At 46.6% G+C, this 14,483-nt stretch overlaps 1 protein-coding gene across 7 annotated transcripts in view; it reads right to left on the bottom strand.

Annotated features, from left to right (window-relative positions):
• LOC150047545 (dystonin-like) overlaps positions 1-14,483 on the bottom strand; it is a 287,691-nt gene that overhangs the window by 32,007 nt on the left and 241,201 nt on the right. For all 7 annotated transcript variants that reach the window (XM_090355460.1, XM_090355461.1, XM_090355456.1 and 4 more), the window contains 10 exons: positions 14,350-14,457; positions 13,162-13,380; positions 10,760-10,963; positions 8,574-8,805; positions 7,594-7,820; positions 6,534-6,656; positions 6,315-6,416; positions 3,807-3,908; positions 1,998-2,171; positions 1,359-1,514 (listed from right to left, as the gene is read on the bottom strand). In XM_090355460.1, coding sequence (XP_090211586.1) covers positions 1,359-1,514; positions 1,998-2,171; positions 3,807-3,908; positions 6,315-6,416; positions 6,534-6,656; positions 7,594-7,820; positions 8,574-8,805; positions 10,760-10,963; positions 13,162-13,380; positions 14,350-14,457 — 1,647 coding nt within the window. The remainder of the gene's footprint in view (positions 1-1,358; positions 1,515-1,997; positions 2,172-3,806; positions 3,909-6,314; positions 6,417-6,533; positions 6,657-7,593; positions 7,821-8,573; positions 8,806-10,759; positions 10,964-13,161; positions 13,381-14,349; positions 14,458-14,483) is intronic.

Raw genomic sequence — 14,483 nt, 5'->3', positions numbered from 1 at the left:
CCTTTCTTTCCCCTCTCCTTTCCACAGTTAAGCTGCAGACTCTAAATCCTCTTAACTTTACAGAAATGGAAGGAAAGGTGATAAGGAGCTATTCTAATGACTAAGAAAATAGAGAGAAGTAAAAGCTTCCTACAAAACTCCAGCTAAAATAACTGAGTTTGAGTGTCTCTTTCTGGCCACCTCTGACGGTGGCCACACTATTCTGATCACTGATGTAGGTTACTTTTTAGATAATTGCCAGGTTTATGAAAATGTAAATGCACCTGTAAACTAATCCTATGAGAAGAAGCACATTTGCCTTTTATACAGAGCTAGCCTGGCCAGTCCTTGCTACTGTAAGCAAAGGCATAAAGGAGACATTAAAAAATGAGGCAGGTTTCTATGTCAACATTGTACAAAAGAAATGCAAATTTCTGAATCTAATACAGCCAGACAATGACTATTCATGTAGATAGGATCAGGAGAAAATGAAGAAAAATTTACATTAAGGAACAGTTACTATGGAGAAAAAGTAGGAAAGAAGTAGGGCAAGACTACAGATTGTATATCATGGTCTTAAATGCCCAAAACCTAAATGTCCAATACCAGGTCATAAAGAAACATTTACAGCTAAGACCCAGGACTATTACTGTAAATTTTAAAGTCCATGGAAGATTGTGAAATGTCAGGATAACTACTGTGCAAAAACCTTCATGTGAGTCAGGTCATTCAAGGATTGGGGGTGACTGGCTAAGAACATCAACCAAGGAGGGAGCAGGTATAATGGAGCATGTTTCCCAACAAAGACTTTCAAGCTTCAAGTTAAAGACATGACACATTATAAAAAATTACAAGTAATAAATAGTTCAAAACTGATTTAGAAAGGCAAGGTACAAGTAGCCAGTCAAAACTAAAAGCAACACTGAACTAGAAAAACAAAATAAAACTGTACTAGGAGAGACAGACAGACATAGATAGGCAGAGCATGCCAAACTGGCTGAATTTGAGATGTGCAACCACAGAAAGGCTACAACTGTGGCAGAGCTACATTTTGAGCCCGCGACAATTTAGGCTCTCCCCAACAACTTCAAACATAATCCAAGATGACATTAATCTTAGCACAGAGATGACTGGACTTAAATTTTCAGTGTTTGCCTATTAAAATTCGGTCACCAATCTCCCTTGTTTATTTGGTGTGTAAGTGCCCTGAACTGAGAAAAACATTTTGTCATCTCAGGGGAAGTACTTGTTTTACGTACTGTAAGCTCTGACTATAAATGTCAGGTGTAAACATCTGTTAAGATCATAAACCTGAAAACCCAACTTGGTGTCCCAGAAAAGCACAGGGAAGAAGCACCAATGTGCCGGCAGCAACATACGTGATGCTTGGCAAGTTCAATTTCAATGGCTTTCGGGTCCCCGCCAACCGGCTTCTGTTCACTGAGCAGGCCCTCGGTGTGTGTCAGCCAGGCCAGCAGCTCGTCCAGGGCATGCTGGAACTGACCCAGTGCAAGGAGCGCGCCCTCCAGCTTGTGCTGGAAGAGAGCAAAGAGGAAGGACCGTTGTCATGCCTGATGCACGCCAGCAGAACAAGGGTGAAAAGTCATCACTTTCTGCCACTTACGTCCCTGAGCAGGGCCCATGGCATGCAACCTCTCTCCACATTTTTTTTTTCCCAGTCCTGGGCTTGAGCTCAGGGCCTGAGCACTGTCCTTGGACTTTCTCAAGGTTAGAGCTCTACCACTTGAGCCTCAGCATCACTTCCGGCTTTTTTTTTTTCTATGTATGTGGTACCGAGGAATCGAACCCGGGTCTTCATGCATGCTAGGCAAGCACTTTAACCACTAGGCCAAACTCCCGGCCCCTCTCTCCACATTTTTAAAAATTAGATGTTCTCTTGTGTTCACAGCATGGCACCGACAGGGAGAGTTCTTACTCCAATACGAGAGAGTTGAAGTATCTGGCTGACTTGACTTGAACAAGCACTTCCTGTCAGAGTCTGGCATCTACTCACTCACCTGTCTGCTGACAATCCTCTCACCCAGGCTGTCCCAGATCGACTTCAGCTCCATCAAGGGGTCCTCCAGGGCCCGCTTGTCGCTCTCCTCCGTCACTTTCTTCAGCAGAAGTTCTGCCTGATGATTCAGCCTTTCCATTTCTATCTGTTGTTGGTAGGCCTCTGACTTAAATTGCTATTAAAAAGAAAAAAATATATATATATGAACATTTTAAAAAACAGAAGCTTTAAGACAATAACATACTATGGGTTAGCATTTTAATCTAATTTGTATTTCCTGTTGGAAAGGGTATTTGGTGGAAACATGTCTGCAAAATTTTGGCATTTATAGAAACCACAAACCTTAAGGTTAACTTATTCAAATACATGTACATATTCAAAAGTGTGTTTTGAAATTACAGGGAAGAAAACATATGTAAACACCTCTGAAACCCAGGAAACAATGCTTCTAATGATCTCAGTACTTGCATTTCTCTCTTGTGCGCACGCACACACACTCACATTCTGCATCCTCCCTCGTATTACCTCTCATAGCTGTGTTATATTTCTCAGTATTTAGCTGTTTCTAAGCCTTGCCCACTGCTGCCACTCCCTCTCTCTCTCCTGGCGCTTCCTATGTCACTGCCATACTGTTGATTAGAACAACTTAGCCAAGCAACAGGTCAGGAAGTGGCTGACTGTAATAGAAAACTGTCCTATCACAAATTATCTTTATATTTATCTGAGGCTGCAATCATAAATAATTAATGGATAAGCAGTCTCTTATTCTCTTTAAGCATATGGCAGAAATAATTAAAAAGTAATGCAGTATAATGAGAGTTGCCAAGCTCAAATGACTCTCTATGAAGTTGAAAGAAATAACTTTTCCTCCAGTTCAGGGCAGAGCATGGAGAAGACAAGTGAGGTGACCTTCCTGCCTCCACCCGGGGAAGAAGTGGAACGGGCTGAAGTGCCTGTGGAAGCCACGGAGAGGAACATGGCACCCACACCCCCTCACTCAAGTCCATCTGGTGCTGAGCTCCCGAAAAGGCAAGGGAAGAGCAAGACAGGACAAAACATATTCCAGTCTACCAACGGTAATAGCAGAATCCCCAAGAAAAGAACCTATTTGTCAATGGACTATCCAGTCATATTTTGAGATGAAAATGCTCTTCTAGTGTGGGACAGTGGTTTTACGTGAGAATCCAGTGACTTTGCTGACAAGAGGTCTCCAGGAAGGAGGGAGCAGAAGTCAGGACACTAAATGATCACGGACTCAGGGGGCTCAGAACAGATGGCCAGACACAAAGTGTTAATGATGAGGTGACCAACAAATACAGCCAGGGAAGTCCTCTAAGTTGCACTAAGAACACACTACAGAAAATACAAGTGTCACTGTACACTGAATAATAAAGCCAGTTCAAACAGTCCCCACAGTATCATTGAGATGCCCCCCCAAACACACTCATACATACATACACACAAACACACACACACACTGCTCTCAACATGAGGTCATCTGATATCTGAGAGGTGAGAAGACCTAAGAGGAGCTGCTTCTGGGTATGCAATATTTGGGATGATGAAAACATTGTTTTTCCTCATCTTTACTTATTTGGATTTTCTAAATTTTCAACATAACCAGGTATTAATTAATGCAAACAAAACAATCAGTGTCTTTTATTTAAGGGGCCCATACTTTCTATTGTTCATTCTCTGTAGGCAATGTATAAAACACATTTCAAAATCAAAATGTGATGCTTTAATTATGTAAAATAAATCATTTTATGCAAGGAAGCCTTTGATAGATTATTTAGACCTCCACGTGTACCTTTAGCTCTTCAATTTGCTGCTTGACGGTTTCAAGATCTGTTCCGATGGGAGACAGTGAAGCTAACTTTCCACCTGCAATGTCCACCCAGTCAAAGACTGCCTGAAAAACAGATGAAAATACCACAATATGTCATGAGTTATAGAAAAGGGCAATTGTAAGGAAGGATGGCTCTCTTGTGAAAAATTAAGGCACATTTAAACAGAAACAGCAACATAACAAAAGTTGTCCCAAATATGAAATAGCTATTGTGTTAACTCTATATCTAAAGTATGCAAAAGAAATTAAGTTATTGAATGCTATTAGACTATTAACACCACGCATAGAAGCACTGCTAGTGTTATGTATGCTGGTGTGAATACACACGTGAAGTGGCTGATGTGTGTACACTGGTGTGAAGGTGGAAGTGAAGTGGCTGGCGGTGTGTACACTGGTGTGAGTGCACGCGTGAAGTGGCTGGCGGTGTGTACGCTGGTGTGAGTGCACGCGTGAAGTGGCTGGCGGTGTGTACACTGGTGTGAGTGCACGTGTGAAGTGGCTGATGTGTGTACACTGGTGTGAGTGCACGCGTGAAGTGGCTGGCGGTGTGTGTGATGGTGTGAGTGCACGCGTGAAGTGGCTGGCGGTGTGTGTGATGGTGTGAGTGCACACGTGAAGTGGCTGATGTGTGTACACTGGTGTGAGTGCACGCGTGAAGTGGCTGATGTGTGTACGCTGGTGTGAAGGTGGAAGTGAAGTGGCTGGCGGTGTGTACGCTGGTGTGAAGGTGGAAGTGAAGTGGCTGGCGGTGTGTACGCTGGTGTGAGTGCACGCGTGAAGTGGCTGGCGGTGTGTGTGATGGTGTGAGTGCACGCGTGAAGTGGCTGGCGGTGTGTGTGATGGTGTGAGTGCACGCATGAAGTGGCTGGCGGTGTGTGTGATGGTGTGAGTGCACGCATGAAGTGGCTGGCGGTGTGTGTGATGGTGTGAGTGCACGCGTGAAGTGGCTGGCGGTGTGTACACTGGTGTGAGTGCACGCGTGAAGTGGCTGATGTGTGTACGCTGGTGTGAAGGTGGAAGTGAAGTGGCTGGCAGTGTGTACACTGGTGTGAAGGTGGAAGTGAAGTGGCTGGCAGTGTGTACGCTGGTGTGAGTGCACGCGTGAAGTGCTGGCGGTGTGTACGCTGGTGTGAGTGCACGCATGAAGTGGCTGGCGGTGTGTGTGATGGTGTGAGTGCACGCGTGAAGTGGCTGGCGGTGTGTACACTAGTGTGAGTGCACGCGTGAAGTGGCTGATGTGTGTACGCTGGTGTGAGTGCACACGTGAAGTGGCTGATGTGTGTACACTGGTGTGAGTGCACGCGTGAAGTGGCTGGCGGTGTGTGTGATGGTGTGAGTGCACGCGTGAAGTGGCTGGCGGTGTGTACACTGGTGTGAGTGCACGCGTGAAGTGGCTGATGTGTGTACGCTGGTGTGAAGGTGGAAGTGAAGTGGCTGGCAGTGTGTACGCTGGTGTGAGTGCACGCGTGAAGTGCTGGCGGTGTGTGTGATGGTGTGAGTGCACGCGTGAAGTGGCTGGCGGTGTGTACACTAGTGTGAGTGCACGCGTGAAGTGGCTGATGTGTGTACGCTGGTGTGAGTGCACACGTGAAGTGGCTGATGTGTGTACACTGGTGTGAGTGCACGCGTGAAGTGGCTGGCGGTGTGTGTGATGGTGTGAGTGCACGCGTGAAGTGGCTGGCGGTGTGTACGCTGGTGTGAGTGCACGCGTGAAGTGCTGGCGGTGTGTACGCTGGTGTGAGTGCACGCGTGAAGTGCTGGCGGTGTGTGTGATGGTGTGAGTACACGCGTGAAGTAGCTGGTGGTGTGTGTGATAGTGGCTTGATGGGAAGGAGACAGCTGTGCTCATGTGAGCTTTGAAAGCGGCTGCTTCCTGTTTGGAAGGAGGGTGCCAAGTGGTAGGAAATGGAACGAGGTTGGGGAACATGAAGAAAGAAGCAGCAGCTGTTGGCCTTGGCTGACAGCGAGCTGTTGATGTTGACGATGCCAACTTCCACACGATTAATGAGCTGAGAGCCTCCAGGGGCAGGAAGGCAGCGCTTGAAGTAAACGACACGGGTGGAGAAGACACGGGCACCACACAGCAGCCCGGGAACAACGTCTATCTTAGCACACAGGGCCCACTGGCCTCCAGTCAACCTTCTGGCTTCTGCTAGACTGGCTGGAATTTTTAGAGCGTTTACGCCTTTCGTCTCGGCACACTCATCCTTGCACCAGAATCCAGTCTCAGCTCCACGTCATTTCCTGATACTGAATTGTTCAAAAAAAAAAATACCTGTGTGGAACACTTCCTTGCACTAGAAAAGCGTTAAATATTTCTTGACAAGGTAACGCTCACTGGAAGTGTGTCTAGAGACACATGGATACACTTCTCAAGCTACTCATCCAAAAGATCTAGTAAAGAGCCAACCACAAGTGAGAGCTGCTGCAGGACTGCCCCTGCAAGGTGGCACGCGGGGCTGGCCTCACCTGTAGTCCATCCTGGTACTGTACTGCAGTCTGCATGGCCTCCTCTAGCTTGTCAATCCGGTCTTTCCAAGCTTTGTTTAGAGAATCCCAGGCTGAATTTAGCTACAATGCAAATGTTATAAGTCTCTTAATATCAAACTTCAAATTCACGACTACTTGTAACAAAGGAATGCTGCGCTGAGGTTTCAGGGAAGCCTCAGGTGACCTCGCAGGCCGCACCTCGTCCAGACTCTTCTTCACAATGGGCTTATCCGGCTCCCCGCAGGCGGCGATGAGCTCCGAGCCCAGGCTGGTGACCATGGTCAGCTCCTCCTGCAGCCCATCCACTTCCTCCCTGATGGCCTGGAACAAACCCGAAGACCATCTGAGCCACACAGAGACCAAGACGGCTCTGGTGAAGGCTGGAGGTGCAGTGCAACTACAGCCATCCCAGCTTCCTGCTTCCCTTCATTTTCTATCTTTTGCTTGGAATTTCTTGGCTGAATAGATATTCATTCAATCAATACACATTTATCCAATAAGTACAAGGATGTATGTAACAGGCCCTGAGGACAGAGGAAAACAGGCCTGGCTATTACCCCCGAGGCTCTCAGTTCAACCACAGCAATCGGCTGTGAGGAAAGCAGAACCTTGAGGCTAGAACAGCATCTGCCCCCCCGGGGGGGGGGGCGGGAAGGGAGAAGGGATTGGACAGAAAGGGTGGGGAGATAAACTGGCTGATGTCACAGACATGAGGAAGGGCATCTCAGCTTGGGGGCACCACTTTCTACCTCCTGGAAGAGAGGGCACTTGGTGAAAGAGCAGCAAGGGAGGCCTGGGCCAGGCTGGGCAGTGGGGACTGGACTGGGAAGGCTGGGCTCTGCCCAGCAGGCACAGGGGCCTGTGAGGGCTTTTAAGCAGCGCCATGTAAGGGCACATCTAGAGAGACAAGGCGCAACAGGGTTCAAAAGATCAAGCAAGGAGACATTTCACCTTGGGCTAAGTTGGAGCCAAGAACAGATACAGGGCCCTGAAAGTAGGCAGAAGCAGTGGGGACAGAGCTAAACTGTTTAATACTTAACATGCGGCTTCCAGCTACATGGGAGGTGTGGCCTACCTTCCACTAGCCTCTATTTCCCCCGTGTCCCAGACCAAGTCTGCACAAAGCCAGCCCTTGTGCTTGCTGGGCAAGTATTCTACTATCGAGCCAGACCTCCAGCCCTAAAACACAAATTTAACAGCGTAAATGCTAAGAGCTGCCAAAAGAACGCCTGCTGGTGACATGCAGCCGTGTGCGTACCTCTGCTGCTTCCTGCTGCTGCTTTACAACGGAGGGGTCAACTCCAGGGCCTTCCAGATCCCGGATGAAATCCTGGGTGTCCTTCATGGTAACCGCCAGAGACAGGTGATCACACCAGAACTTCTCTGCCAGCTCCAGCACGTCCAGTAGCTTGGCCTCCCTTTCTTCCACCAGCGTGTGGATGCTCTCCCAGACGGAAACCATGCGGTCAAGTTTATCCTGCACAGCTACAGAGCCAATGGCCCAACAAGAAGATGGGTGACCCCAGTGGAGTGGGGAAGCAAACCCGCAGTGCACAGAGAGAGCTGTCATTCACCACCTACTCTAGGACCAGGAGGGCCTGGCCAGCTGTGGTTTAGTGAGGGCCAAGAGCCCAGGGCCAACATCAAACAATGCCAACTCTCTGGTCTCCTCTCCCATCTGAACAAGGTTCCTCCTGACCCTGGGGTGCTAAAAGTTAAGTGAGCTCAGAGAGGATCTGGGTTGCCTGGTTTTAAGTTCAATAAGACAGGCCTCAGTTAGTGTATTTTCTTATGCCCTGGGGTCAAGAGTACTGCTGTCAGTTCAAGCCCAGGAATGTGACAGTGAAGGCTGCTGCTTCCTTCTGAAGACCTCAAGGACTTCTACTGTGTCTCTGCTCTTCCCTAGCACTCAAGGCTCTGCTGGACTGGCCATGGTCAGCTGAGCCATTGCTTGCGGCTAGGGGATGGACTGGGTGTGCAGGTGAGAGTCAGCAATGAGAAAGAACACACACCTCCAGGAGGTTTGACCTTACCAGTGTCATGCTTTACCCTCCGGATTAAAAGGCCCAATCTGGTTCTACTACGTCATCCACTGCACAGATACAGAAGTGCCTCTCACCCGCCCTTCAGTCCTACGTACACTGTTAGCAACACGTTTTCAAAGGTCTGGCTTTGTGTATGCACTTGGCCTGTCAGCGTTGCAGACACCGAGTTGTTTCCCTGCTCCCAGACGATTACCTTTGGCGGAGGCGTCCTTGTTGGGGCCCCCGGACCTGGAGATCATGTCCTCGCCCCGCTGCCTGAGTGTCTCGTACAGGGGCTGCAGCTTTTCCATGTCCATGGACACAGTCTTGTTGTCACTAATCTGCTCCTTGACCTTCTCGACCTCTGCAGAGATGGATGGCGGCTGCCGGAGGCGCTCTGCCGTGCGCACCAGGCTCTCTAGGATTTGGTCAATCTTGTCGTGGAACTGGAAGGAAACAAGGGGATCATTTACGGGCAAGATGCGTGAGGCCATGTGAGTTCCACGTGAGAAACCCTAGTGCTGACCGAAGCCATAATGAGCTGAAGCTGAGACCCTCCTGAACAGAGGCATCCAGAGAGCTGGATCCACTGCACACACAGACGAGCCACCATCATGACATGCGTGCAAGCACCCCTGCAGGACACGCATGGAGAACACCTTGTGAGCACCTGCACGTACTCATTAAGAAATGATACATGAAACCCTGGGTGCCTGTGGCTCACACTTTCAATCCTAGCTACTTGGGAAGCTGAGGTCTGAGCATCACAGTTCAAAGCCAGTCCTGAGTGGCAAAGTCCATGAGATACTTGTCTCCAATTAACTACCAAAATAGGGAAAGTGGAACTGTGGCTCAGGAAGTAGAGCACAACTCCTTAGCAAAAGCTCTCAGAGAGAGTACCTTGCTCCTGAGTTCAAGCTAAAGAAAGAAAGAATGGAAGGAAGGAAGGAAGGAGAGAAACAGAGAGAGAGAAAGAAGAGAGGGAGGAGAAAAAAAGAGGAAGAAGAAAAAATGATCAGTATCTGCCTTAAAATGCTACATTTTATCATAATTTAATTTTAAAATTTATTAACAGATTCTTCTCTGAAAACTGATTGTTTTCATTTTTAGTCACAATTTTGACACCCTAAAACATTACAATATAAAATTGATGGGCAGGTTTAATCATATCTAAGGGATTTATAAGGGCTGAACTGCAAAGTATGTAAAGAAAAAAATCCCACAAAATAAAACCAAATAAACATCTCCCTGATGCTGTATTGGAAGTCTGTATTTAATTCATGCCCAACACATTATATTCATATACAAATTAGGCAGTAACAAAAATGTGCTCATTCCTAAGTGTTATATTATCCTCATCGGTAAGGAAATCACAGCTCAGAATGACAGGTGATGAACCAATATAACATTCTATGACTGAAAAAAAACAAAAATAAAAAATGGAAAGCTACGTGGTAACTTCAAATTTTTACTTCAGAAAAAAAACCCACAAAATTCATTTCAACCTTATATTCTTCTCCTTGTTATTTGGGATATATTAGTCTTTCTTGCTGCTTTCATAAGAATGTTTTGCTGGTGTTTGTTCTCAAAATTTTGGTTGTACTGGGGTTTGAACTCAGAGCCTCTTGCTTATTAAGCTGGTATCTGCCATCTGAGTCATGCCTCCAACCATGCTTTTGGCTGGTTGTCTCACAAACTGAATATAGTGGACTTTTCTGCCGGTGTGGGCCACTCGTGTCCAGCTCATTAACATTTTACTAATAGTCACAGCAATACCTCCTTCTACCTCTCTTAATCACAAATAGTACATTCTACCTACAATGGAGACATGGAGACTACACATGTAGATAGTGATAGCATGGGTCTGTGTCATAGCTATTGAAATTATTATTATTATCATCATCATCATTATTATTATTATTCTTTTGCCAGTCCTGGGGCTTGAACTCAGGGCCTGAGCACTGTCCTTGGGCTTTCTCAAGGCTAGCACTCTACACCACTTGAGCCACAGCATCATTTCCGTTTTTTTTTCCCCCCATGTATGTGGTACAAAGGAATAGAACCCGGGTCTTTGTACATGCTAGGCAAGCACTCTACCACTAGGCCACACTCCCGGCCCCCTGAAATTATTTTTTATAAATTCAGCAGGGAGAGAAATATACACGCTGGATAAGCAAACACGATCACCTCTGAGAGAAAAGGAGTTTAGTGATAAATATTGTGGATTAATTCAATCAGGAGATCTAAGGAGAGTGCCTCTGCACACTTCCTGCTTGGGAAGGCCCCGTTCTAGAATCGTCCATTGCTGGGCTTTCTGAGGGGGGAAATCTGTTCTAGCTTTATGGACTGCCTGGGGTTCTGTTGGGACAGTTCGGTTATACTTCTAGTGTCATTCGTTACCTGGGCTGACTGCGAAATGGCTTCATCCAGGGCCACTGCTCGCCTTTTGACATCTTCTTTAATCTGGCTGTAAAGGGTGTCAGCAGCCACGTACTTCTCTTGGATGGCGAAGCCTTCCTCTGGGCTCAGCTCCAGAAGCTGGGGCCCGGTCTTGTTCATCTTATCTATGTGGGGCTTGTGCTCTGCTATCAGCTCTCGCAGTTGCTACAACAAACCAAAAGGGTTTTTCAGTGTCTTAGGGTCTCCCCTCCACATCTCGGCATTTGCACCAGCACCCCAGTGCATCCAGCTGGGAGGAGGCACTCAAAAGCATCTTTCCCCTGCCTGGCATTCACACATGGTGCTGTATACAAATACGATGGCATGTACAATGTATGGCTGTGTGTGATGGCATGTACAACACATGGCAATATGCGCAACCCATGACAGCACACAGTGTTTGACATCATGTACAGCAGCAGCAGCACACTGGAACAGGGCATTCGCCAAAAGTCCTTTCATATGAAAAGATTCTGGGCTGCTATGTCCTTAGAGAAAACATGGCCTAACTCTCGGGGTTCCTTTTGTCCATTCATGAAATATATAAAAACTAGGAAAGGTAGGGAAGGAGGGAGGGTGAACAGAAAGACGCTCAGTAAATGACAGACAATATAAAAAACAAAGACCTCAAGATAAAGGGGTGGGAGAGTGATCCCACCCACAAGACACTGCTTTTAGACATGTGAAGCAATACAAATGAACGCATGCTCATATTCCCCTGTACTTTAATTGTGGACGAGGGTGGGGAGACACCACATCTGTCTCTACTAGGCATTCTTGAAAAGCAAACTGGCCTCTAAGTGACAGGAGCGAGAACTCCTCTGTGCCTGCCTCCCTGCTATGGGGTAATGAGCCTAGGCCTGGATGAGACCCTCCCACAACAGGCCAGAGACACACTGGCATCTACTTGGGGGTGTACACGTGTGAGTGCGGGGCCTGCCTGCTCACAGCCACACCGGACGCAGCTAGTATGACTCTTGAGAACCCTAATATTTGGTACCAGGCCTTGGAACTGGGTTTCATTCCCAGCATAGCTTCTCAATAGACAGAATGAGGGCTGGAGAGGCGCGTGCCACAGGGCTGCAGGTGTCCTGAAAGCGGAGCTGATCGGTAGGAAGCCTGTTTGGGGCTAGTGCAATCCCAACCTGTTCTGCAGGTTTAACTACTATGCAAAAAGGAATCAATTCCATCCTGGAAAAAAAAAGAACTCAATAATAAGACTTTCTGCTTGATACTATGCTAAATACAACTATTCCAATCACCCAGAGCAGAAAATCTATGCAATGCTTTACATTAAAAATAACTCAATGAGGAGACATGGAGGCTTCTGCCAGATGAACACTGATGCTAAATTAAATTCTGTCCTACATGGTTTCTCTTTTTCTTGTGGAGTAATTTACACTGAACCCCTATAAATTTCTTATTTTTTCTTAAAGTATACTCTAGTATGTTTTCTAGATAAATACTTGAAGATATTCTTCAATGCCAATACACTAAGGAAATAAAGTCAGGAAGTATAGCATGTGTTCCCAGAAATGATGTAACATACTGACCTAATGTCCTGTCTGCTTCCCCTACCTTCCTTAATCATACACACACACACACACACACACACACACACACACACACACACATTTACACACACATGTGCACATACACACACTCGCACACACACATTGCACATAGATTGCATTCCAAGTACATTTTGTACAGCTCAGGGAGAATAATTCTAAGTTTGTAAGTCCATAAATAGAACTTCAGAAGGTTTTTTTTTTCCCCTGACAATCGTTAGCCCCCTTCTCATGTATGTCCTCGCAAAATCGTACTTGACAATAACAATCGACCTCCAGATGAGGGCTTCGCAGTGCTGTTCATTAACATGTAAGACTCTGGAAATATACTCCCTACACTTACAAGAACAAGAAATGCAGAGGGGCAGAGCCAGGGCCACGACCTGTATCCACGGCTCCCCAGTGTGGCTGAGTTGATCCTGCGCTTCCTCCAAGCTGGTAGCTCTGCATGATAACTCACTCGTCCACTTACTTTGACTTTCTTTTGTATTCTATATGGTCCTGACCAGTACACATAAGTATATGCCTCAGCCAACAGGAATAAGCTGAAAGCTCTTCCCAAGCTCCTTCACCGGGCATGTACAACTGGACCTGTTCTTCCTACCAGGTAGTTTATAGAGCCTGTTACTCATAAGTGCTGTGATGTAGTTATGGCTGTACAATGAGCTCTAAGTGTGTCCTGAGCTCTGGGCTAAGCCACTAGGCAGTGTCCCAGATCAAAAGTGGTGTGTGACAGAATTTAACACCATGCATAGGCGGTGGGCCCACGGGTTCTCGTAACCCCAAGCTCACCCGGTGTTCCTCCTGCTGCTGCCTCAGTGCTTCATACTCGAGGGCCGGGGCTGGAAGCTGAGAGACGACTCTCTGGGTCTCTGTGAGCCATGGCCAGAGTTCTTCATACGTCTCCCAGAACTGGCTCACCAGTGAATGTGCCCGTTCCAGCTGCAGACATCGCTCTGAGTTTATCTGGCAGATGCCATCATACGTTTTCAATACCTTGTCCAGTTTTTTCTGGAAAATCAGATGAAGAGACATGTCTGTGACATTGGCTAGCACTGCATGTATCAGATGGGGTACAGAGGAGACCCTCAACAAATGCCTGTGAAACAAAAACCTACTTAGATTAGCCATGTCTACATACAAAAGTGCATTTCAAGAGGATGTCAAGTTTTGATGCAAGACATTCCAAGCTTGTCCAACATAATAAGCACGCTTCTTTACCTGTTAAGTTTGGAAAGTAAGCTCTATTTGGTTTCTACTTGCATGAAATTATAATCATTGCTAAAATCTTATCAGGGTCAAAGCAGGACATGAATTTGAGAAGACAGTCAGGTGATCTGTTATAAACTCACAGTAAACAACACAAGAGAAAGCCTAACACAAACCCCCACCTAGAGAAGGACACAAAGGATTTCATCGTGATCTGCATTCTTCATGTCTGGACTTCCACCAGAAATAAGAGATTGCATTACAGAGGAGTAGATTCTCCAAGGAGTATAAATACCAGGCACAGACTCTTGCACATAACTCATTTTCTGCCATCTACACACTGATTTCTTTCACTGCTTAGGTTCTTGGCGGATGCTTCAATAAGGACCTGCTTCCTCACCTGTTCTTCTATGGAAAAAGAGACAGAACTGCATATCTGAGGCTTTAACATTCCTGAAACAAGTACCCCACGGCCGTTGCCTATGATAAAGGGTAGTTCATACTGATAGTAAGGGCAATGATAGAGCTTGGTATGTACTTGGTATGTACCAGGACCTACCAGCCTCTCTATTAAAAAGACTGCACTCCAGGCGCTGCCTTGAAGCAGTCCTGTAACTAGTACTCTGTGGGCTTAACCAATACTTTACTTGCAAGCTAATAATTTTGCTGTTTAAACTACAAGCTGTGGATAAGGGAAAGAGGGTCCGAGTGTTTAACTCAGCCACATTGTCACTCAGAATCTCGCCAGCAGGAACATACACAAGATGATACCTTCATTGATAACTTTTCCTCTTCAGTGGATGTGGTCATGATTTGGTGCCCAGATTTTACAAGTTCATCAATAATATCTTTGTGTCTCAAAATCTCCATGGTGAAGGTCTATCAAACAAAGGTGAACACAGAAA

Source organism: Megascapheus bottae, chromosome 22, assembly GCF_031878675.1.
Source record: "Megascapheus bottae isolate mThoBot1 chromosome 22, mThoBot2.hap1, whole genome shotgun sequence".
In the NCBI taxonomy this organism is placed as follows: domain Eukaryota; kingdom Metazoa; phylum Chordata; class Mammalia; order Rodentia; family Geomyidae; genus Megascapheus; species Megascapheus bottae.
This window is presented reverse-complemented; position numbering and strand designations above follow the sequence as displayed.